Genomic DNA, 26,482 nt, shown 5'->3' on the forward strand with positions numbered 1-26,482 from the left:
TAGATGTGAAAGAAACAATGATGGCTGTATTTGCGAAAGCAAATCTGCCCATATGGAAACTAACCGCAAGTTTGTGAGAGTTTGTGTGTGAACGTGCACAGAATGTTTATTGTTAAAAAAGACTGTCCAGTGGTCTTAGTACTGTAAGAGTTACTTTCTCTCATTATCATGTGGGTATGGACATTTACAATAAATCTGACTCAGCAGGTGTGTGTGTGTGTGTGTGTGTGTGTGTGTGTGTGTGTGTGTGTGTGTGTGTGTGTGTGTGTGTGTGTGTGAGTGCCTGCGTGCGTGCGTGCGTGCGTGCGTGCGTGCGTGCATACGTGCAGGACATCACAAACACACCCTCCTGAAACAGCTATATAAACTGAAGGAAATCTGCATTAATATTATTCTGCTCACATCGTGACCATCAACAACATCATCACCATCATCATCAGTCATGATCTCTCCTGGTCTCCTGCTGGTTCTGCTGGTTCTCACCTGCCTTCAGTCTTTTACAATGGCCCAGAGTAAGATAAAATATTATTTTTGATATTTATTAATAATGATAAAAACAAATAATAATTATCGTTAATAGTTATCAGAACGAGAGCATTAATACAGTATAAACCTACAGAATTAATCAACACCTGGCAACCAATCAGGATTCAGAATTTTAGAATTCATTTTATACTGAATATAAAAGTGTTTAATATCGAATTATTGAACATTTAATCACAGAACTGAATGTGGAAATGTTTTCTTACAGATGGAAATGTACCAGACTCATGCTGTTTCAGATACCAGAGAACTCCAATCCCTATCAGAGTCATTACAGGGTATAAAGTAACAGACCGTCAGTGTACAAAACCTGCAGTCATGTAAGTTTTCACCTCCTCATTGTTCTTTTAATTGATTGTAATGAATAATAATAAAAAGTGATCATTTTCATGTGCATTATTATTGTATAATTGTGTGTAATATAATATAACTGTATATAATGGTGGAGGTTTGGAGTGTGTGTGTGTGAGATTTTCTGATTTTATTGCAGTTCTACACTGATGTACATCTTCTCTCTAATCTGCAGCTTTACCTTGAAGAACATCCGTCAGGTGTGTGTAGATCCTGAACTCGAGTGGGTGCAGAAACACATGAAAAGAATTGACAAGATCCTGAACAAAACTTCTTTATTTTCATCTCCACCTCCATCTCCACCTCCATCTTCACCTCCATCTCTATCTTCATCTCCATCTCCACCTACATCTTCATCTACACCTCTATCTCCACCTACATCTTCATCTCCACCTCCATCTCTATCTTCATCTCCACCAACATCTTCATCTCCACCTCCATCTCCATCTTCATCTCCATCTTCATCTCCATCTCCATCTCCACCTACATCTTCATCTTCACCTCCATCTCCACCTACATCTCCACCTCCATCTCTATCTTCATCTCCATCTTCATCTCCATCTCCACCTACATCTTCATCTCCACCCCCATCTCTATCTTCATCTCCATCCATCTCCTCTCTCTCTGAGTAATTCATATTCATACAGAATTCACTTTTTCTGTAGTTCAGCAGAAAGAATCTTTTTTACATTTTATATTAAATCATAAATTGAGCTCAGGATCATTTATCTGATTTATTCTTAGACTCTGCACACACAGGTACATTTATATATATATATATAGTACTTCTAGCATATTTTACATCTTCTCATTAGTACTTCCTGCTATCAGCTCTTCTTTTTCCTCTTTTTCTCCATTCTATAATTAATGTGAGTTTTCTATCAGACACCAATACAGTAAAAGACTTTGATTATATTCAATAAAAACCTGTAAAAGAATTAAAGTCAATAAATAATGACTGTATTATAAGATGTTATTGTGTATTGTTTATTTCTGTGTATTAATGTAGACACAGTAAAGGTTGTGTAAGTGGACGTCTATATAATATATATAAATAAATTACACATATAAAGTCACATGTGGTGTTTAGGGGGGATTCATTCAAGCTTCATTTGAGAGTCAATAAAATAATAAATAATGTGGTCTTGTAATACAATGTGGTATTTGAGAGCAGAGGAAGTTCTGACAATAAGGATCTGTTTGAATTTCTCACTGAACTGTAATGAGATGATTTTAAACTAAATATTGATTCATTATATAAACCTCTGATTGGCCCTCCAGCTGGTATCACTTTCCTCCATGTGGCAGTAATGAGCTCTGGAAAATGAACATGTGGATAAACAGATCCAGCTGAAGCAGAATTCAGTAACTCACACTTTCACGTTTATTCTGATTGTGTAATTGAGTGTAGGTGAGTGCAATCAATGCTACATTCAAGGTGCTGAGGTGTAACAGGTTGTGGGATTCCATGCCATTGAACGTGGTGAATGTGAGGCCCTATGGTCAGTTTTAGGCAGGATCTTGGCGCAGGAGCTCGTCATGTCGTCTGTAGGCTGGGGTTCTTTGTGGAAACCCACACTATTGACCCCTGGTTCCTGTGGTGACCTGGAGTTCAGCCCACTGGTAAGTTCAAACAGTGAACTGGTACAACAAGAACTTCCAGTGCTGTTTGTCAGGTTTGGAGTTCCACAGGTTTTCCATAACTGTTATTGTCAATCCTTTTAGAATGGATCATGTCTTTATCATGTGTCTTTGGAATTGATCTCAGTAGAACCCTGTCTAGAAAAAAACCCAAGAAGAACATTAGTGAAGTGAAATCAAGGTTTTTAGTTTTGTGTAATAGATATATATTATTCAACAGCTTTTACCTTGTGCCTGTGTGTGTGTGTGTGTGTGTGTATGTGTGTGTAAGATAGCTCAGCTTCTACAAGCATAAAGAGAACATAAGTAAACTTGCCTCTTAAGACACAAGGAAGAATCATCTTGGTTCTCTTGCTGCTGCCCCCTGCCCAAGTCCACACTCTGGATTTTCTGGAGACCCAAACCTCTGCAACCTGTTCCTCAAGCGGTGTGAGCTCACGTTCACGTATAATCCACACCAGTTAGCGCTCGATAAGATGAACATGGCATGTTTCTCTCAACCTTTAAAGCAAATGCATTGTTCCAGCTCCCCAGACTTTTGCAAAGAGCTTCGGTGCCTGTTTTGTCATTCCAGCAGCAAGCCCTTTTCCCAGCCTCAGAATCTGTCTGGGGTGCCACCCATCCTCGATTTTCTGCTGAGGGCATTGCCCAGCCTTTGCTCCTTGCTCAGGACACTGCCTAGTCTACAAATGTTACTTTGCTTCTGGACCTGCGGATGACATCACAGCTCTGCTGATGGGGTCTCTCCACTCCCAAGCCTGGCTAAGAGCCTCGCGCCACCTCAAATTTCCACATTGCGCATTGCTCCAATTCAGATCTCCGTAGAAGGTGTCGCTCCAGCCCTCCCTGCTCCTTCCTGTCACGTTGGCTGTAAGATTCATCAGATTTTTCCCAACCTCCAAAAGTCCTCCAAACAGTGTACAGTAAACATTTAATTTCAGTTCACTACTTAAAAACAGATCTTTGGGTACATTCCTGGGCAGACTGATCTCAACAACCTTAAAGATCACCTCATGTTAAATACACAGGAAACAGTTACCAGAGCGTAAAACATGATGTGACGGGTGAATTTCGTGACCGGCTCACAGTCCGGGTTTTGTTTTCATAATTATTTGTACTTAATTATGTCTTCAGCCGCCTGCATTAGATCAGCATTCACATATAGACTTATCAGGAGACAGAGTTCACTCTCATTGGTTGATTAAATTACAAATAAACCCAGAAAACTCCCACTGTATGTTTGTGTGTTTGCTGATTCTTAGAAGAAGGTTTTATTTGTTAAATACACACTGTAGTACTATTTATGTATTTTTTTTGCAGATGCCAGATGGATAGGAATTTGAAGTCAGAGCATAGGATCTGGCAGAGTTCAGCACACCTGGGACAGATCAGAGATCCTGGGATTTAAACAAACGTCCTATTCAAAATTCAACATCACAGCCACTGATAGAGACTCGGCAAACCAATGTTCAAACAGATACCCAGGTGTGTGTATACATATTCTGTATAAATATAGTTATATATTTTTTATTCAGGCACCAATACAGTAAAAGACTTTGATTATATTCAATAAAAACCTGTAAAAGAATTAAAATCAATAAATAATGACTGTATTATAAGATGTTATTGTGTATTGTTTATTTCTGTGTATTAATGTAGACACAGTAAAGGTTGTGTAAGTGGACGTCTATATAATATATATAAAATAAATCACATATATAAAGTCACATGTGGTGTTTAGGGGGATTCATTCAAGACTTCATTTGAGAGTCAATAGAATAATAAATATTTAATAAGTGTGTGGAATTATAATGTAGAGTTTATAAAACAGCCCCAGTCACATTAAGACAAAGCTGGAAAAATGTCTGTAAACTCTTTGGGATCTGAAATAATCGACACATTAGTGATCTGCATGAGTCATATTTACTAACAGACTGAATTGACATCACCTACATGTGTTTCTGCTCCGGAGCAGAGTGTCGCCCACAAGTGGTGCTTCCTACAATCAAAATTCCTGCACTACTTCTTCTTTCACTTTCTCTCATTATGGGAAGCCACATTGAATCATCCGTCTCCTTATCTCCATTGCTCTACATCTGCCTCTTTCAACCAAACCAGTGGGAAGTGATGAAGTACAAATAATTAGTTTCTGTACTTAAGTAGATTTTTCTGGTATCACTTTTTTTCTCCACTATTTATTTTTCGGACAACTTTTTACTTTCACTCATTACATTTTTACACAAATATCTGTACTTTCTACTTCTTACATTTTCAATCCAGTCTCGTTACTTTTAGTGTCATTTCTTTTCATTGAGCTCTGTTTTCCAGCCCTTCATCTCACGGCTTTTTCACCATATCACTGGTGTATTTTTCCTGCCTATCAGATGTAGACGTCAATGAGCACGGCAACATTAAGAATGGTTCATGTGAATTCGGATGGAGTCGCCGATGTGAAAATAAATAAAGACATTCCTCAACACACATGGCCTTATACAGGGAGATGTTCGAAATGATCAGTGTAAAAAAAGTGCTGGCTTTCAAGAATTCACCATCAAATCTGATAAAACACATACAGGTAATGTAAATCTAACGTTTTATTGTTAAATCTTTCTTGTCATTTTAAAGTTTAAAGTTTTTTCCCTACAATTTTGTTTATATAAGGGAGGCTGCCACATGTTGCTATTTTTTTAAATACGGATGTTCTTAATGTTCTTCATTTCTGTAGTATGTAGCTGTCATTTGAAATCTATATGTTGTAGAACTGCTGTACAGATGAAGTATAAATGATAAAATTCCTGTTTAAACTTCAGTAAAATGCACAGGAAACTCACCTTAAGTTCATATTCATAAAACATTATCATAAATTTGAGTTGTTTTCAAGAACAGCTGGAAAAACCCTACAATCTGGGAAATGGCCTGGTGATGGCAAATAAATAAACATATACTTTTGCATATATATATATATATATATATATATATATATATATATATATATATATATATATACATATATATATATATATATATATATATATATATATATATATATATATATATATATATATATATATGCAAAAGTATTGGGTCACCTGACCTTTCCTGCTTTATGTGGTTCTTTTCCAAACTGTTAACACCTTTGGGATGAATGTGAACACTGACTGCACCCCAGGTCTCCTCACTTTCATCAGTACCTGCCTTTCATAACACCCTTGTGGCTGATAAACACAAATATCCATAAGCACACTACAAAATCTAGTAAAACATCTTCCCAGAAGAGTGGAGGGAATTAGAAGAGCGAATTGAGACTACATTTGGAATTCAATTCTCAAAAATTACATCCAGGTGACCCAATACATTTAAAAATATAGTATATTCAGTGAGAAAAATAAGTATTTGAACACCCTGCTATTTCACAAGTTCTCCCACTTAGAAATCATGGAGGGGTCTAAAATTGTCATCGTAGGTGCATGTCCACTGTGAGAGACATAATCTTAAAAAAAGTCCAGAAATCACAATATATGATTTTTAAACTATTTATTTGTATGATACAGCTGCAAATAAATATTTGAACACCTGTCTATCAGCTAGAATTCTGACCCTCAAAGACCTGTTAGTCTGCCTTTAAAATGTCCACCTCCACTACATTTATTATCCTAAATTAGATGCACCTGTTTGAGGTCGTTAGCTGCATAAAGACACCTGTCCACCCCATACAATCAGTAAGAATCCAACTACTAACATGGCCAAGACCAAAGAGCTGTCCAAAGACACTAGAGACAAAATTGTACACCTCCACAAGGCTGGAAAGGGCAACGGGGAAATTGCCAAGCAGCTTGGTGAAAAAAGGTCCACTGTTGGAGCAATCATTAGAAAATGGAAGAAGCTAAACATGACTGTCAATCTCCCTCGGACTGGGGCTCCATGCAAGATCTCACCTCGTGGGGTCTCAATGATCCTATGGTCAATGACCTAAAAAAAACTGGGACCACCGTTTCCAAGGTTACTGTTGCTAATACACTAAGACGTCATGGTTTGAAATCATGCATGGCACGGAAGGTTCCCCTGCTTAAACCAGCACATGTCCAGGCACGTCTTCAAGTCAAGACAACTACCTTCAAGCAAGCAAGGGTCATTCCTATCTTGAAGAAACCGGCTCTGGATCCATCAGACATCAACAACTACAGACCGGTATCACTCCTTTCCTTTCTTTCTAAGTCTCTGGAACGCACTGTTTTTAACCAACTGTCTGTCTATCTCTCACAGAACAACCTCCATGATCCGAACCAGTCTGGGTTCAAAGCGGCACATTCCACAGAGACGGCCCTATTGGCTGTTTCTGAGAAACTACATGCTGCTCGGTCAGCCAAGCTATCATCTGTTCTTATCTTTCTGGACCTTTCAGCAGCATTTGACACAGTCAACCACAAGACACTTTTGTCAACCCTCAAGAGCCTTGGTATCTGCGGAACAGCATGGGAATGGTTTGCTTCCTACCTGGAAGGTCGCTCATACCAGGTAACATGGAGGGGATCCACATCTGCCCCATGCAGACTCACCACTGGTGTCCCACAAGGCTCGGTACTTGGTCCCCTCCTTTTCTCCCTCTATACCCACTCCATTGGTGAAGTCATATCCTCACATGGGTTTTCTTATCACTGCTATGCAGATGACACTCAACTCATCTTTTCTTTCCTCCATCAGATACCACAGCTTCCGCTCGGATCTCAGCATGCTTGTCAGACATATCTTTATGGATGAGGGCTCACCAACTTAAACTCAACCCCAGCAAAACAGAACTGCTGGTCATCCCAGGTGATTCATCTCCAGGTCAAGATCTACAAATAACACTTCATGACTCTCTGCTCTCCCTTCAGCCACTGCTCGTAACCTTGGGGTAACTATGGACAATGAACTGTCTTTTTTCCCACATGTCGCTAATGTTGCTCGTTCTTGTCGATTTCTTCTCTATAACATCCGAAGGATTTGACCATTTCTGTCCATACAGGCTGCCCAGTTGCTTGTTCAGTCTCTTGTCATTTCAAGACTGGACTACTGCAACTCTCTGCTGGCAGGTCTTCCCCTGAACGCTATTCGTCCACTGCAAATGATCCAAAACGCAGCTGCACGACTTGTGTTCAATCAGCCCAAGTTTTCCCACACCACCCCACTGCTGCGCTCCTTCACTGGCTTCCAGTAGCTGCACGTATCAGATTCAAAACACTGATGCTTGCCTACAAGGCCAAAATGGACCAGCACCATCTTACCTCAGTGACCTCATCACATCTCGCACTGCACCACGCTGTCTGAGATCCTCCAGCACTGCTCGACTGGTACCACCTTCTCTCAGAATGAGAGGTAAGTACAATTCAAGGCTCTTCTCTGTTCTGGCACCGAGGTGGTGGAATGAACTTCCCCTAGATGTCCGTACAGCAGAGTCCCTGATTTTCTTTAAGCGACGACTGAAGACCTACCTCTTCCTGAAATACCTAAATTAGCACTTTCCAAGTTTGTAGAATTCGAGTTATATTTATATTGAGTTTGTATTCTTGCGTACCAGTGTAGATTTATTCACTACTAGAGATTTAAAGCACGTTTGTACGTCGCTCTGGATAAGGGCGTCTGCTAAATGCCGCAAATGTAAATGTAAATGTAAATGTCTTAAGTTTGCCAATGACCATTTGGATGATCCAGAGGAGTCATAGAAGAAAGTCATGTGGTCAGATGAGACCAAAATAGAAGTTTTGGGTCATAATTCCACTAAAAGTGTTTGGAGGAAGAAGAATGATGAGTACCATCCCAAGAACACCATCCCTACTGTGAAGCATGGGGGTGGTAGCATCATGCTTTGGGGATGTTTTTCTGCACACGGGACAGGGCGACTGCACTGTATTAAGGAGAGGATGACCGGGGCCACGTATTGCGAGATTTTGGGGAACAACCTCCTTCCCTCAGTTAGAGCATTGAAGATGGGTCGAGGCTGGGTCTTCCAACATGACAATGACCCAAAGCACACAGCCAGGATAACCAAGGAGTGGCTCTGTAAGAAGCATATCAAGGTTCTGGCGTGGCCTAGCCAGTCTCCAGACCTAAACCCAATAGAGAATCTTTGGAAGGAGCTCAAACTCCGTGTTTCTCAGCAACAGGCCAGAAACCTGACTGATCTAGAGAAGATCTGTGTGGAGGAGTGGGCCAAAATCCCTCCTGCAGTGTGTGCAAACCTGGTGAAAAACTACAGGAACGTTTGACCTCTGTAATTGCAAACAAAGACTACTGTACCAAATATTAACATTGACTTTCTCAGGTGTTCAAATACTTATTTGCAGCGGTATCATACAAATAAATAGTTAAAAAATCATACATTGTGATTTCTGGATTTTTTTTTAGATTATGTCTCTCACAGTGGACATGCACCTACGATGTCAGTAACTCACACATTCACGTTTATTCTGATTGTGTAATTGAGTGTAGGTGAGTGCAATCAATGCTACATTCAAGGTGCTGAGGTGTTAACAGGTTGTGGGATTCCATGCCATTGAACGTGGTGAATGTGAGGCCCTATGGTCAGTTGTAGGCAGGATCTTGGCGCAGGAGCTTGTCATGTCGTCACCCACACTATTGACCCCCTGGTTGCTGTGGTGACCTGGAGTTCAGCCCACTGGTGAGTTCAAACAGTGAACTGGTACAACAAGAACTTTATCCAGTGCTGTTTGTCAGGTTTGGAGTTCCACAGGTTTTCCATAACTGTAATTGTCTATTCTTTTACAATTATAGATTATTATTATATATAATAATCTTTATCATGTGTCTTTGGAATTGATCTCAGTAGAACCCTGTCCAGAAAAGAAAAACAAGAAGAACATTAGTGAAGCGAAATCAAGGTTTTCTTGCTGCTCCCCCTGCCCAAGTCCACACTCCGATGCCAACTGCCTCTGGAACCCCAGTGTGTTTCTGGAGACCCAAACCTCTGCACCCTGTTCCTCAAGCGGTGTGAGCTCACCTTTACTGATAATCCACACCAGTTAGCGATGAATAAGATGAGGATTGCATGTTACTCTCAACCCTTAAAGCAAATGCATTGTTCCAGCTGCACAGACTTTTGCAAAGAGTTTTGGTGCCTGTTTGGTCATCCCAGCAGCAAGCCCTCTCCCTAGCCTCGGTTCCCTGCTGGGAGCATCACCCAACCTCTATTTTCTGCTGAGGGCATTGCCCAGCCTTTGCTCCTTGCTTAGGACACTGCCTAGTCTACAAGTTTATCACACAATGTTAGTTTGCTTCTGAACCTGCGGACAACATCTCAGCCTTGCTGATGAGGTCTCTCCACTCACAAGCTTGGCTAAGGGCATCGCTCTGCCTCAAATTTCAACATTGCGCATTGCTCCAACTCAGATCTCCATTGAGGGCGTCGCTCCACCTCCAAGCCCTGCTCCTTCCTGTCACGTCGGCCATACAATTAATCAGATCTTTTGCAACCTCCAAGAGTCCTCCAAGAGTTTCTTGTGCCTCGTCTCAAGTGCATCTAAACCACTCCAGTAGTTCCCTTCACCCACTGTGGTTGGGATGTTATGTCCCGCCTTTTCTGTTCATCATCTGCTACATCCTGTTTTGGATTTATGGACTGTGTTGTTGGACTTGTGTTGGTGCTCAATAACACTGTTTAGCAGGTGTTCATGCTTTTTCAGATGATCTGTGTGCTGCGTGCTGTCTTCATTAAAGACTCTTCAACTGCTGACTCAATTCTGTCATGCATTTGGGTCCTACCAGTGCAGTCACGGACACTTGTGTCTCCTGACACGCCCTGACTTACAGACATAGAAAACACAAAACTCAGCATATTTTGATGGTAAAATGATTTGGTTTATATGAAATTACATGTTTATTTGAATTAATTATTTATAATTATTACTGTAAGTTTCAAACTCTGATACTACATGTTTATTCAAGGTTCTTGAAAACAAGCAGCTTTGATTTATGAATTGTGTGTATGAAAATGTTTTACTGCCCCTGTGGTGATGGTCAGCATGTTCTTCTGCAGCTTGTTCTCTGCACCAGTGCACTCGAGCTGTACATGCTGTAGGTAAAAGCCACATGAGTTTCCTGTCTGATTAAACTCTTCATCACTCTTGACCACTTATCATTAACAATCATCTTCCTTTCATTTACTCGTTCATTTTCCACCATCACCATCAGCCATGTTCACCAAAACTCATTCAGGTTTTGCTGGTTCTACTGGACATCACCTGCTTATATTTCAACACAGTAGTTGAAGGTACGTTCAACAAAAGCCGCTCACATTTTTTTCCAATTTTATCAATTTTATAGACTTAAGTGATTTTCAGTCAAACTATTTTTCTGCTTTCTCCTTGTGACACATGAATAAACGGATTCCTCACCTCCTTCTTTAAATGACCTACAACAGATCCGTCTCAACAGGATCACACAGTACAACTACACACCATACAATCACCTGGAGGTTCAGGCTTTCATAGAAGAAAGTTTTACACACTGTAGCACTATTTATGTGGTTTTTTACAGATGCCAGAATTCAACACCCTGGGACATATCAGAGATCCTGGGATTTGAACAAACTTCCTATTCAAAATCCAACATCTCAGCTACTGAGAGACTCGGCCACTCGGTGTTCACACAAGTTTGCCGCAGTTACAAAAACTGCACCACATTGCCCTCATATATACCACATTGATGTTTTTTTTTTTTTTTACTTAAACAGAATGTTTGTTTATTTCTCACAGGGGAATTCGAAGTTTATGTAGGATTTTATGGCGGGGGTGAAGGTAAAGCCTGTAAGAAATGATCTAAGATCTCCTTGAAGTGCTGGAAACGTTAGATCTCAGATATTCTGGATGTAAAACCATGACCAGTCTTGTGCATGTGGATTTGTGTATTACATTTTCACCTTTAGCTCCTAAACTCTGGAATAGTCTTCCTGACAGTGTTTGGGGCTCAGACACACTCACCCAGTTTAAGTGCAGATTAAAAACATATCTTTTTAGCAAAGCCTACACATAACACACATCACATCATAACCTTGTGCTCCAGAACATCTGATCACATGCACATTATCAACTTGTGCTGTTAATATCATGAACAGCAGCTACGCTAATTCCTCTCCACTGCTTCTCTTTCTCTCCCCATCCCAAAGGCATCCTGAGGTTGCTCCAGCTCCAGTCACCTCCCACCTCATGAAGATTATGGACTTTAAAGAAGTAGATGCCGAACTCGCAAACATCCTGAACCATCTAGAGACGTATCAGTGCAAATTGGATCCCACTACATACAGTGAGGAAAATAAGTATTTGAACACCCTGCTATTTTGCAAGTTCTCCCACTTAGAAATCATGGAGGGGTCTGAAATTGTCATAGTAGGTGCATGTCCACTGTGAGAGACATAATCTAAAAAAAAAATTCAGAAATCACAATATATGATTTTTAAACTATTTATTTGTATGATACAGCTGCAAATAAGTATTTAAACACCTGTCTATCAGCTAGAATTCTGACCCTCAAAGACCTGTTAGTCTGCCTTTAAAATGTCTACCTCCACTACATTTATTATCCTAAATTAGATGCACCTGTTTGAGGTTGTTAGCTGCATAAAGACACCTGTCCACCCCATACAATCAGTAAGAATCCAACTACTAACATGGCCAAGACCAAAGAGCTGTCCAAAGACACTAGAGACAAAATTGTACACCTCCACAAGCCTGGAAAGGGCAACGGGGAAATTGCCAAGCAGCTTGGTGAAAAAAGGTCCACTGTTGGAGCAATCATTAGAAAATGGAAAAAGCTAAACATGACTGTCAATCTCCCTCAGACTGGGGCTCTATACAAGATCTCACCTCATGGGGTCTGTGCAGTGTGTGCAAACCTGGTGAAAAACTACAGGAAACGTTTGACCTCTGTAATTGCAAACAAAGGATAATGTACCAAATATTAACATTGACTTTCTCAGGTGTTCAAATACTTATTTGCAGCTGTATCATACAAATAAATATTAAAAAAATCATACATTGTAATTTCTGGATTTTTTTTTTTAGATAATGTCTCTCACAGTGGACATGCACCTACGATGACAATTTCAGACCCCTCCATGATTTCTAAGTGGGAGAACTTGCAAAATAGCAGGGTGTTCAAATACTTATTTTCCTCACTGTAACTCATTTATTTTGTGTTAGAAACAATAACAAAGAATGAGCATGATGTGGGTAAAAAGAAGCTACAATGATGTAAACTAAAAGGAGAATACCTAGGAAGAGTACTTGAGGCACAAAGCCATAAAAAAATATTGTTAGCCCTTTGTTGTGGATAAAAGCATTAAAACCATAAACTTTTAAACACACATATTCAATGCCTAAAGATGTTCGTCCAACAATATAAGATCTGGTATAGATGAATAAATATATTAGCCATTTTGTCACACAAAATAGAGTGTTCCATGGTTACACAAGGTAATATGATAGCAGATCAGTTGCACTAGAGTAACTTCAAACTGGAACATCAAGTGATGTAACACCTCTAACATGAATGTATAGAGACTTGTTTTCCCAGGTTTATGAGACTACACACAGTAGTACTGCAGATGAGCAGAAACTACAATAGTCTGACAGGTAGTGTCTGAGATTTATGTGTGAGTACATAAAAGTGTTCAATGAGAGACTAGAAAGAAGCCACATGCATTTAATAATATATAATATGAAATAAAATGATATTAATTGTTTACTTTGATATGTATAGATTTGTTTTTGTTGTTAGCCCTCTTCCTCTCCTGCCCCATGTTGTCTGTATGTTTCATAAAGTTGTGTGCAGGTGATGAGTGGACCATCCCGACTTTGCAAGCTACATCTGGCTACCAGTGCATCGCATCGCTATGATGGAGGTTATAGCCTTGGCTACAAGTGCACCACTTGCTGGGAAACACTTGATATCCTGGAAATTGCGTGTGAAGCCTGTGGCCACTGAATACTGAACGCTGAACACAATTGCCTAGCTGGATGCACTGCTTTGCCCAAACCCACCATTAGTGGTGGCACTGACCTTTTCGTACACTTTCTTACCTTTTGTTACCTATGTTACAACTTTTCTTTGTAAACTATATGTTTTTGGTTTGTTTTATGTTTTGTGATACCGTTAACTGTATATTGTTTTCATATCTATGGAAAATTTTAAGGTGACCTGGTGTGGAGTGGGAATTTCCCTCAGAATCGGTCGAAGAGGTTTTTCGCCCACTCCTGGTACACCTAGTTTTTGAGAATGAGACATGCTTTGCAGTCAACATTAGATCAATAGAAATATGAAGGGAGGGGGAGTATGCTGAGATTCTAGGAAGCAATTTGAGGTTACAAGTGGTCAAGAGTGGTGAAGAGTTTAATCAGTCAGGAACCTCATATGTGGCTTTCACCTACAGCATGTACAGCTCTAGTGCACTGGTGCAGAGAACAAGCTGCAGAAGAACATGCTGCCCACCACCACAGGGCAGCAAAGAATTTTCATACACACACATAATAAATCCAAGCTTTTAGTTTGCAAAAACCGTGAATAAACATGTAAACATGTAGTGTCAGAGTTTAAAACCGTACAGTAATAAGTGTAAATAAATCCAGAATTCAAATGAACATGTAATTTCATATAAACCAAATCATTTTGCATCAAAATACGCTGTGTTTTGTGTTTTCTATGTCTGTAAGTCAGGGTGTGTCAGGAGACACAAGTGTCCGTGCGTCAGCAGTTGAAGACAGCACACGGTACAAATGTAGCCAGGCAAGCGCCTATCAGTGGGGGTGTGGTTGGCTCATTATTCCAAGACTTTTTAAGCAGTCACTGTGCAAGAAGCCTCGAAATGTGGGCCTTGTTTTAAAAGCACATGGGATATGGTGCTGCTTTGTTTGGGTGTGTTTCAATTCGCCCCAGAGGATGTAGGCCAAGTTTGTTGCTTTAGTTTGTTTAATTTGTTTATTTAGAGGGATTTAGTTTGATTGTATGGGAACATTGTTTTATTTATTTAGATGCAGATAAATTGAGCAATGCTGACTGTGTATGTTGACAGCTGCTGGTGTAGGTAAATATATGGATTTGTCTTATTTGTGTAAATAAGATGGCATGAAAGGTTTTATTTGTATTTCTCTTTGGGAATGTGTTTTGATTCAATCTGGATAAATGCTTGAACATCAACTGATTGTTGTATCTGCTTTCTGCCAATGGAGGTAAATTATTTAATATTTTAATTAAATAAAAGTGAGTGTGTAGTTGGTAATCATGGTTTTAAATGTTTAGTGTTTTAAAGCATATGATGTATTGTTAATTTTGTTTTCTGTTTTAGATTGAAGTCAATTGCTGTTTCTCCGTGTTGTTTTTGTTTGGTCCCCTGTTTGACAGGTCTCAGGAGTGTGTTGCATTGTGGCATCGTTGTGTATCGTGTGAATTGTTTGTGTACGAGTCCGGTTGGCTGGGGCTTTGTTTTTGTATTTTTTTTCTTTTTATTTCTATTCATGACACCTTCCCAACCTTATGCCGCCAGCTCAATTCATGGTGCTTGTTTTTTCTGTGTGTGTGTGTGTGTGTGTGTGTGTGCATCACTCTGTGTATGGGATTTAAGTTTGCTGTGTTTTTCTTGTAGTTATGAGTGAAGGGTTATGTTTTAAATTGTGTATTTTTATTTGAATTGTTGATATTTCTTTTCAGTGTTTAATGCAAGAGGGATGCCCCCCTATGCCATAAAGGTTTGCCACACGCAATGAAATCAGCTATTATAGCGAGAGATTTGAGCTGGATGTTAACCTCTTTGGGAGCTGGGACAAATTTTGTATGAGTTACTTTATTATTTTATGTTTAGGTGTTTGATTGTTGTGTATATTATTTGCTGTCCTATTTTTGTACCTTGAGCCATCTGAAGGGTTTCATTTTTGGGCCCGTGCTCTAAACAAGTTTTCTCCTTCAAATACGTTTTAAAGGGGTGGCGTAGTGCTACACACTGATCATTTGAAAATGTTTGAACACCTGCAAAACAGTGTTATTGAGCGGAAACACAAGTCCAACAATACAGTTCATAAATCCAAAACAGGATGTATCAGATGGTGAACAGATAACTGGCCACGATGGCTGAAGGGAACTACTGGAGTGGCTTAGACGCCTTTGAGACGAGGCTCGAGGAACTCTTGGAGGACTCTTGGCGGTTGGGAAAGATCTGATTAATCGTACAGCCAACATGACAGGAAGGAGCTGGGCTTGGAGGTGGAGCAACGCCTTCTACGGAGATCTGAGTTGGAGCAATGTGCAATGTGGAAATTTGAGGTGGCGCGATGCTCTTAGCCAAGCTTGTGAGTGGAGAGACCCCATCAGCAGAGCTGTGATGTCGTCCACAGGTTCAGAAGCAAAGTAACATTGTGTGATAAACTTGTAGACTAGGCACTGTCCTAAACAAGGGGCAAAGGCTGGGCAATGCCCTCAGCAGAAAATAGAGGCTTGGTGATGCTTCCAGCAGGAAACTGAGGCTGGGAAAAGGGCTTGCTGCTGGAATGACCAAACCGACACCGAAGCTCTTTGCAAAAGTCTAGGCAGATGGAACAATGCATTTGCTTTAAAGGTTAAGAGTAACATGCAATCCTCATCTTATTGAACGCTAACTGGTGTGGATTATACGTGAACGTGAGCTCACAACGCTTGAGGAACAGGTTGCAGAGGTCTGGGTCTCCAGAAAAACACTGGGGCTCCAGAGGCAGTTGGCATCGGAGTGTGGACTTGGGCAGGGGGCAGCAGCAAGAGAACCAAGATGATTCTCCCTTTTGTGTTAAGAGGCAAGTTTACTTATGTTCTCTTTATGCTTTTAGTAACTGAAAATAGAAGCTGAGCTACACACACACACACACACACACACACACACACACACACACACACACGCACAGGCACAAGGAAAAAGCTGTTGAAATCTGTTGAAAGCTGTTGAATTGAGATCAATTCCAAAGACACATGATAAAGACACGATCAATTCTAAAAGGATTGAAAATAACAGTTATGGAAAACCTGTGGAACTCAAACCTGACAAACAGCACTGGAAGTTCTTGTTGTACCAGTTCACTGTTGGAATTCACCAGTGGGATGAACTCCAGGTCACCACGGGAATCAGGGGGTCAGTAGTGTGGGTTTCCACAAAGAAGCCCATGGACGACATGATGAGCTCCTGAGCCACGATCCTGCCTAAAACTGACCATAGGGCCTTACATTCACCACGTTCAATGGCATGGAATCCCACAAGCTGTTACACCTCAGCACCTTGAATGTAGCATTGATCGCACTCACCGACACTCAATTACACAATCTGTCAGCCAGCTGCACGAACATTTCTGCAGTCACAACGTCCGCTTCCGGTTTGGTGCCATCTTTTAGCCGGCGAAAACGGCATGCCCGCCATCTTTTTCGGTATAGCGTTCGCTGCCAGATTGTCTCGTTTTGGCTCCGTGCTTTTTTTGAGACCGTCCAGCCTTCATTTTTCTCGTGGAAGGTTTTTACGTTCACTTCTGGATCTCCCGGTTTTTTGGATTTTTGGATTTACCTATAAGCTCTGTTCTCTGGCTCTACCACAGTTTTCGGACTCGCTTCTTTTCTCGCACACGCCCCCTGCTTTGCGCTCCTGGTGCCTCGAACGTTCATCATTAACCCAGTAAATGCTGCGATTGAGTGTTCAAAAGTATTCGGACACTATTCCTTTCCTCAGTATCAGCCCAGCGAGTGCCGCGACTTGTGTTTTCAAAGCTATTTGGACATTATTGCTTTCCTGCCTGTTCTAATCCTTTTCATCGTTTTTCTTCTACTTTAACCCTGTGTGTGCCGCTACTGTGTTTGCTTAAAGTATTCGGACATTAAATATTTCCTGCATGTGCTAAACCCTCCTTTCCTGATTTTTATCTTTTGGTGCATTCTGCATTTGGGTTCTCCTATCCACTCACCTAGTCACCCGAGTTCTCTGACACAATTACTCTGCCTCATCTAATCGGTCAGAAAGTGCTTAGGGCATCTGCCTGGAGGCTCGCTGCACACTTTGGTTGGCCTTTCCTGACCTCCAAGGCGTTCTACCCCGTAGCATTCCACCTCAAGACCCGCTGTGTCCGCTGCTGGCACTTATTTGCCCTGTGCCACAGGATTATTGTGCCTTTCCAGCAGTTGGATCTGGTCAATTATTTTCATGTGTTTCTGCATTTTTTATTTTTATTATTAATAATAAATATAAAAAACTAAATCTGATCTTACTCTGAGCCGTTGTAAAAGACTGAAGAACCAGCAGAACCAGCAGGAGACCATCGGAGATCATGAGTAGTGATGATGATGATGTTGATGATGGTCACGATGTAGGCAGAATGATATTAATGCAGAGATCCCCTTCAGTTTATATAGCTGTTTCAGGAGGGTCTGTTTGTGTGTGTGGGTGTGTATGATAGAGAAAAGAAAATTCCAGTTTGAGTAAGAATCTAAATAAGATCCACAGCTGTGGATGTTATGTTCCCAGCTTGGCTGTAGTGGTGCAGGTATGGCAGAGGTTCCACAGAGCCCAGGTGGATCTTTTTGCGACCCGGGAGACTTCCCACTGCCCCCTCTGGTTCTCTCTCTCTCTAACCCATCACCGTTAGGGCTGGATGCCATGGTACAGTCATGGCCGAGGCTACGCCTGTACGCCTTACCCTGCACTTTCCCTGCACTTCCTATCACGCTGCTCTCGGGAGTTCTGGAGAGAGTTCACTGGGAAGGAGTCTGTCTCCTCCTGGTAGCACCTCAATGGCCGGGCAAGCCATGGTTTGCGGACCTGGTATCCCTACTCGAGGGCCCACCATATGAAATTCCTCCCAGGAGGGATCTCCTCTCGCAGGCGGGCGAACCCTGGTTCACCTCGCCTGGATTTGTGTAAGCTGTGGCAGCTGTGGCAAGTTTGCAGCAACTGGTCTCTCTACCGAGGTAGTGGAGGCCCTTCTCCATTCCAGAGCTCCCTCCTTGAAGAGGTCGTACGCCGCTCGGTGGCGACTGTTCATGTCATGTTGGGAGCACCGTGACTTGGACCCAGATAACTGCCGGTTGGTTTAGTTCTGGAGTTTTTACAAGAACAGTTTGCCACAGGGTTAACCCCTTTAACTATGAAGGTTTACGTGTCCGGTATATATCACCCCATGGATACGCACCCTCTGGTGACATGTTTCCTCAGCAGCGCCCAGAGGCTGAAGCCCGGGACGTGACCCAGAGTGCCTGTCTGGGACTTGGCAGTTGTGCTGGCGGCTCAATCCGAGCCCCCCTTTGAGCCCTTGGCCGAAGTGGCCCTTAGGTACCTGTCGGTCAGGACCGCCTTCCTCTTGGCGATTTCCTCCCTGAAAACGATCGGGGATCTGCAGAGTCTGTCCATGGCCCCGTCCTGCCTGGAATTTGCTCCTGGCACGGCCAGAGTCTTTCTATACAGGAAACCTGGGTATGTACCTAAGGTGCCTATGGCTCCCACATGACCTGTCGTGTTACAGGCATTCTGCCCTCCTCTGTTTATAGCCCCCGATCAGGAGCAAAAGAACCGACTGAGCACTGGACACTTACCTCCACAGAACGAGTCCATGGAGTAAGTAGGAGCAGCTGTTTGTCTGCTTTGGCCTAATAGGAAAGGTTTTTTGGCCAATAAGCAGACGTTAAGCAGGTGGTAGTGGATGCTATCATGCCGCTTACGACTCCTCCTGCCTTCCCGCACTGCTCGGGGTCAAAGCTCACTCCACCCGAAGTGTGGCAGCCTCTATGGCCTGGTCCGCTGGAGTGTCACTCCAGAACATCTGTGACGCTGTGGGTTGGTCCAACCTGCTGACCTTCGTCCGGTTTTATGACCTCTACCTCAGAGCCACTCCGGCCTCCTCTGTCCTACGTGCAGGTGCCGAGGCCCTCACACACTAGGCAGGGTCTGGTCAGTGTGGCGTGATTGGACACTCGTTCGCAAAGCGTACGACGCAGCTGGAGTTCCCGAGAGGTTAACGAGACGCTGCGTCTCCGTGCCACACTCTGTGTGTAATACAGGATAACTCACTGATGCTGTTTTGGTCTCCGTCATTGATTGTTTGTGTGCGTGTGTGTGTGTGTGTGTGTGTGTGTGTGTGTGTGTGTGTGCACATATGTGTGTTATCAGGTCTGCATAGTGTTAATCATCCAATTTAAATACAGTGGTACCTTGACCTACGAGTGCATTAATGTAAGAGTTTTCCGAGGGATACGCAGTGTACAGTAGTGATAGCAAAAAAACTAGTTTTCCCTCCGCCCCCCAACACTACGGTGGCCGAGAAGTGCATAACACATTAACAAATCGGAAAACAAAATAACAAATGCAAAAACAAATGAACAAATCCAAAACACAATGACAATTCAAACAGTGTAAAAGGGAAATATAGTTTGTGAATGAAACACTTACTGATGATTGGACGAGACACCTGTCATTTAACATATACAGGAAGTATGAAATCTTATAACTTTGATTCTTGTACATGTGTAAAGTCCTCCATTTACTTTAAACAATTTTTTATTTGGATTAGTGCATCTTTAAATATAAGAAAAGAACATAAGTTAACAGAATCAGGGAGAAACTGGAATGAATTCAGAGCTACTTTGAGGAAGAACATTCATATGCAGTGATGTTGGAGATGCTGCAGAATATCATCAAATAAAGATTAGTTTCTACACATTAGTTTCTACCATGTGGCATACGACCTTCTTGTGGAGGGAGCTCTGGGGTGGAGAAGGGTCTCTACCACCTCGGTGGAGAGCCCAGCCGCTACGAACTGTGCCCCCTCAGGGGCCACAGCCACAGCCTCCACAACTCTGGGCGGGGGTGAACCAGGGTTCCGCCCACCTAAGAGAGAAGATCCCTCCTGGGAGGAATCTCCCACGGAGGGCCCTCGAGTAGGTACACCAGATCCGCAAACCATGGTTTGCTCGGCCATCGAGGCGCTACCAGGAGGAGACGGACTCCATTACGGCGAACTCTCTCCAGAACTCCAGGGAGCAGAGTGATCGGGGGAAAGGCGTACAGGCGTAGCCTCGGCTACGACTGCACCATGGCATCCAGCCCTAACGGGGCTGGGCGAGAGAGAGAACCAGAGGGGACAGTGCGAGGTTTCCTGGGTCGCAAAAAGATCCACTTGGGCTCTGTATAACCTCCGCCATACGAGCTCCACCACCTCGGGGTGGAGATGCCATTCCCCAGGCCTCGGCCCCTGCCTCGAAAGGCCGTCTGCTCTGACATTCAACCGACCCGGGATGTAAATGGCCCTCCGGGACAGAAACCTATCCTGAGACCACAAAAGGACCGCCCATGCTAGCTTGTACAAGGGGCAAGATCGGAGACCCCCCTGGTGGTTGATGTAGGAGACCACCGCCGTATTGTCCGTGCGGACCAACACATGCCGATCTCTTAGGTCAGGGAGAAAGTGTTTTAACCCTAAAAACACTGCCATCATCTCCAGGCAATTTATGTGCCACGAGAGACGTGGGCCGCTCCACCGACCCTGGGTGGAGTGGCCACTCATGACCGCTCCCCACCCCGTGAGGGAAGCGGTCGTCGTTAGCGTCACGCGACGACACGGAGCCCCCAACACTAGACCATGATAGTGCGATGCGGGTTTTCCCTGAGGGAGAACCCTCTGCCCCGGAGCCACCACTGTAGGGGCCTCATCTGCAGGAGCCCGAGCGGAACTATGCTGGACGCCACTGCCATGAGCCCTAGCAGCCTCTGGAACTGCCTTACAGTGAGAGGCTGGCCTTCCCGCACTCTCCTGACGGCAGTAAGGATGACTTCGACCCGAGCAGGCGACAACCGTGCCTGCATCTCGGCCGTGTCCCACACTACGCCCAAAAAAGGTGGTTCTCTGTGCTGGAGAAAGCATGCTTTTGCTGGCGTTTAGCCGAAACCCAAGCACCTTCATGTAGGCGAGGACAACATCTCGATGCCGAATCACATGGCGCTCCGAGGGAGCCATGATCAACCAATCGTCGATGTAATTCGGATGCCCTGAAGCCCCACAGGAAGTGACACAGGACGCAGAAAGCGCTCATCCAGCTTACTGGGTGCACGCTGTCTATGCTGCTCCACCGGCCAAGCTAGATCCAGCTTAGCAACGGATCGTGTCACGACCTCGAGGAGTTCCTCGTACAGCAAAGGCTGAGAGGACTTCACGGGCTCGCTAGCATCCATCAGCTCACCCTCCTCGGAGAGAGAGACATGTAATGCCGGGCTGCTTGTCCGGGAGAAGAAGCAGCCATCGGGCCTGCTTCTCCGATAGAACCGAAGCTCAATTCAGCCGACGAAGCTGAAGCGAACTCATCCGACTTCAACCCCACTGCTAAACCGGCCTGCGAGCCCCACGAGCGCCGGCGCTGCTTCGCCTCGGCGAGAGCGGGACCGGAGCCGTGAGGGAGAGAGCTCCTCTCAAAGAGCGCTCTCCGGGAGCGGAGCGTGCGCAAAGCCATGCGGCTACAGTGCGAGCAATCAACTCCCTTGAGAGCCGACTGTGCATGCTCTACTCCCAGGCAAACAACGCACCGATCATGCGAATCCTTACCGGTAATGAAACGCGGACACGGATGAACGCACTTACGGAAACTCTGTCTGCCAGCCATCACTCAATCAGAAAAAAACACAGCGAAACAGCGCTTACCTAACCAGCAGAAAGCTAGCGTCTGGTCCATCTCGCAGCCATTTGTAGCTTCCTGTTTACGCGACGTCGCCCGCTGATGACGTCATGTCCCAAATGCCTATTGGTCAGATTACACACGTGGTTCAGAGCGCGGTCACGCAGGTGCGTTCCCATAGCGTTTCGACACAGCTCGAGTTCCTGAAGGGGAACTTGAATGACGTTTGAATGACAAATGAGTTTGTCCGAATTGTCATTGTGTTTTTGGATTTGTTATTTTGTTTTTGGATTTGTTAATGTGTTTTGCGCTTCTCGGCCACCATACTCAACAGTTACTGCACCCAATCAGAAGGTTGGGTGTTCAAACCCCAGCACCAACAAGCTGCCATTGTTGGGCCCTTGAGCAAGGCCCTTAACCCTCTCTGCTCCAGGGGGTGCTGTTTTACAGAAGAGCCTGTGCTTTGACCTCAACATCCTTCCAAGCTGGTGTATTTTGGGATGTTTGACAAATAAAGCCTTCTGCAAACACACACACACACACACACACACACACACACACACACACACTGCACTGGAATTTCTGGGTTTTATTTAGTCATCTTACTGAACCCATTAGGATAAACTCTGTGTCCTGATATGTGAATGTGTGAAAGCTGATGTAATGGACCCTGCTGAAGATTCCATCTCATTTCTGTTTGAACAAAATAATTCTGCACAAATAAAACTGTGAGTCTGAGTGACAGCGTTCACCTGTTACATCATGTTTTACACTCAGGGAAATGTTTAGGTGTGTTTTAGACCTGAACAAATCTCTCATGAGTTCATCCAGATTAGGGGGGGGGTGACTTGTCTGTGTATTGAATGGACATCATTATTATTCTATTGACTCTCAAATGAAGTCTTGAATGAATCCCCCCAAACACCACATGTGACTTTATATATGTGATTTATTTTATATATATTATATAGACGTCCACTTACACAACCTTTACTGTGTCTACATTAATACACAGAAATAAACAATACACAATAACATCTTATAATACAGTCATTATTTATTGATTTTAATTCTTTTACAGGTTTTTATTGAATATAATCAAAGTATTTTACTGTATTGGTGCCTGATTAGAAATCTTTATAACTATATATATATATATATATATATATATATATATATATATATATATATATATATATATAAATGTACCTGTGTGTGTGCAGAGTTGAAGAATAAATCAGATAAACGATCCTGGATTCAATTTATGATTTAATATATAATGTAAAAGAAAGATTCTTACTGCTGAACTACAGAAAAAGTAAATTCTGTATGAATATGAATTACTCATTAGAGAGAGAAGATGGATGAGATGGAGATTAAAATGTACTCATATAAGTATTGATCAGGATCTGGTCAATTCTTCTCATGTGTCTCTGCACCCACTTGAGATCAGGATCTACACACACCTGACGGTTGTTCTTCAGGGTAAAGCTGCAGATTAGAGAGAAGATGTACATCAGTGTAGAACTGCAATAAAATCAGAAAATCTCACACACACACACACTCCAAACCTCCACCATTATATACAGTTATATTATATTACACACAATTATACAATAATAATGCACATGAAAATGATCACTTTTTATTATTATTCATTACAATCAATTAAAAGAACAATGAGGAGGTGAAAACTTACATGACTGCAGGTTTTGTACACTGACGGTCTGTTACTTTATACCCTGTAATGACTCTGATAGGGATTGGAGTTCTCTCGTATCTGAAGCAGCATGAGGTTGGTCCATTTGAGTCTGTAAGAAAACATTTCCACATTCAGTTCTGTGATTAAATGTTCAATAATTCGATATTAAACACTTTTATATTCAGTATAAAATGCAGGTCTGATGTATCTGTTAAACTGTTGCTGAATCCTGGATCCTGATTGGTTGCCAGGTGTTGATTAATTCTGTAGAACAGCAGCTCTGACAGTAGTGCAGGTTTATACTGTATTAATGCTCTCGTTCTGATACGTTTCTATAGCAACAGTTCAGTCACAGTGACGTGTACAGCAGACGCTCCACATACACGCATTAGAAACGTGTAATTGTTGATATGGTGACGTTTTCTCATGTATAAAATGATGGAAGGAGTCTCCAGTGTCAACACTGTTTTTTTATTTTGCTGTGGTTTAGATAAAATAAATAATCTTGGTAAAATAATCAACTTCAGACTGTAACAGTAACTTGTCTTCATCACACTGCTTCATCACTCAGTATTTTACTGTAAACACTGAATATTTTTATAACCTGTTACTGCTGCTATTATTACTACAGCAAATACTATAAATAATAATAATAATAATAACAACAACAATAATAATAATAATAATATAATATTTAATAATAATAATTAATATCAATATTATTATTAAATATAAAAAACTAAATCTGATCTTACTTTGGGCCGTTGTAAAAGACTGAAGGCAGGTGAGAACCAGCAGAACCAGCAGGAGACCACGAGAGATCATGACTGATGATGATGATGGTGATGTTGATGGTGGTAAAGATGATGTTGATGATGATGTTGATGATGTTGATGGTCACGATGTGAGCAGAATGATATTAATGCAGATCCCCTTTAGTTTATATAGCTGTTCCAGGAGGGTGTGTTTGTGGTGTGTGTGTGTGTGTGTGTGTGTGTGTGTGTGTGTGTTTGTATGTGTGTGAGAGAGAAATAAAAATTCCACTTTGAAAAAGAAACCAAATGAGACTCACAGCAGTGGATCTAAAATGAAAAAGAACTGAAGATATAACAGAATAATCTTAATGCAGTATAAAGTACAAACTATTTCAAATGAAATAAAATTAAAGTCAATAATATTAATAATATTTATTTATAAATATATAACAATATTTTTGAACATTTATTAAAATCGCTTCATTTATTTGCAGAAGACAAATACTCATGCAGATCAAATAAATCAGCGTCAGGGTTTAGGGTTTGTGTTAGTTTAATGGTTTAGGCTTTGGGTTAAGTTTTGTGGTTATAGGTTGGGGTTAGGGTTAGGTTAATGGGTTAGGTTTATTAATTCGGTTTATGGGTTAGGTTGATTTGTTAGGGTTAGGTTTATGTGTTAGGGTTAGGTTAATGGGTATGGGTTAGGGTTAGATTTGTGTGTTAGGGTTAGGGTTATGTGTTAGGTTTATGTGTTAGGGTTATGTTTAGGTTAATGGGTATGAGTTAGGGTTAGGTTTATGTGTTATGGTTAGGTTTATGTAAGGGTTATGTTTAGGTTAATGGGTATGAGTTAGGGTTAGGTTTAGGTTAATGGTTATATGTTAGGGTTAGGTTTAGGTTAATGGTTATATGTTAGGGTTAGGTTTATGTGTAAGGGTTATGTTTATGTTTAGGTTAATGGGTATGTGTTATGGTTAGGTTTATGTGTAAGGGTTATGTTTAGGTTAATGGGTCTGGTTTAGGTTTATGTGTTAGGTTAGGTTTATGTTTAGGTTAATAGGTATGTGTTAGGGTTAGGTTTATGTGTTAGGGTTATGTTTAGGTTAATGGGTATGTGTTAGGTTTAGGTTTATGTGTTAGGGTTATGTGTTAGGTTTAGGTTAATGGGTATGTGTTAGGTTAGGTTTATGTGTTAGGGTTATGTTTAGGTTAATGGGTATGAGTTAGGGTTTAGGTTTATGTGTTATGGTTAGGTTTATGTGTAAGGGTTATGTTTAGGTTAATGGGTATGAGTTAGGGTTTAGGTTTAGGTTAATGGTTATATGTTAGGGTTTAGGTTTAGGTTAATGGTTATATGTTAGGGTTAGGTTTATGTGTAAGGGTTATGTTTATGTTTAGGTTAATGGGTATGAGTTAGGGTTTAGGTTTATGTGTAAGGGTTATGTTTAGGTTAATGGGTCTGGTTTAGGTTTATGTGTTAGGGTTATGTTTAGGTTAATAGGTATGTGTTAGGGTTTAGGTTTATGTTAGGGTTAGGTTAATGGGTATGTGTTAGGGTTTAGGTTTATGTGTTAGGGTTATGTTTAGGTTAATGGGTATGTGTTAGGGTTTAGGTTTATGTGTTAGGGTTATGTTTAGGTTAATGGGTATGTGTTAGGGTTTAGGTTTATGTGTTAGGGTTAGGTTTAGGTTAATGGGTATGTGTTAGGGTTAGGTTTAGGGTAATGGGTATGTGTTAGGGTTTAGGTTTATGTGTTAGTGTTAGGGTTTTGAGTCTCACCCTTGTGCAGTCTGCTCTAATAACCCAACAAAGTCCATACTAATTATTCTGAAGGGGAATTTG

The 26,482-nt window shown here is 41.9% G+C and overlaps 1 protein-coding gene across 1 annotated transcript; it reads left to right on the forward strand.

The window, feature by feature from the left end:
- The first annotated feature begins 411 nt into the window (after positions 1–411).
- Positions 412–15,176, forward strand: LOC124387558 (C-C motif chemokine 3-like). The gene is made up of 5 exons (XM_046851970.1): positions 412–512; positions 752–863; positions 1,070–1,189; positions 14,238–14,294; positions 15,167–15,176. Exons 1-5 carry the CDS (start codon positions 443–445, stop codon positions 15,174–15,176), a joined length of 369 nt encoding a protein of 122 aa, XP_046707926.1. The 5' UTR covers positions 412–442.
- The last annotated feature ends 11,306 nt before the right edge of the window (positions 15,177–26,482 follow it).

This window comes from Silurus meridionalis, chromosome 6 (assembly GCF_014805685.1).
Source record: "Silurus meridionalis isolate SWU-2019-XX chromosome 6, ASM1480568v1, whole genome shotgun sequence".
Taxonomy (NCBI): Eukaryota; Metazoa; Chordata; class Actinopteri; order Siluriformes; family Siluridae; genus Silurus; species Silurus meridionalis.

What these genes read in the sequence shown, in the direction of transcription:
- LOC124387558 (XM_046851970.1), top strand. Translation starts at nt 443, where the DNA reads ATGATCTCTCCTGGTCTCCTGCTGGTTCTGCTGGTTCTCACCTGCCTT. An exon ending in GTCTTTTACAATGGCCCAGA is followed by an intron (nt 513 to 751) that starts GTAAGATAAAAT and finishes GTTTTCTTACAG; the next exon opens with ATGGAAATGTACCAGACTCA. An exon ending in TTATTTTCATCTCCACCTCC is followed by an intron (nt 1,190 to 14,237) that starts ATCTCCACCTCC and finishes TATGTCTGTAAG; the next exon opens with TCAGGGTGTGTCAGGAGACA.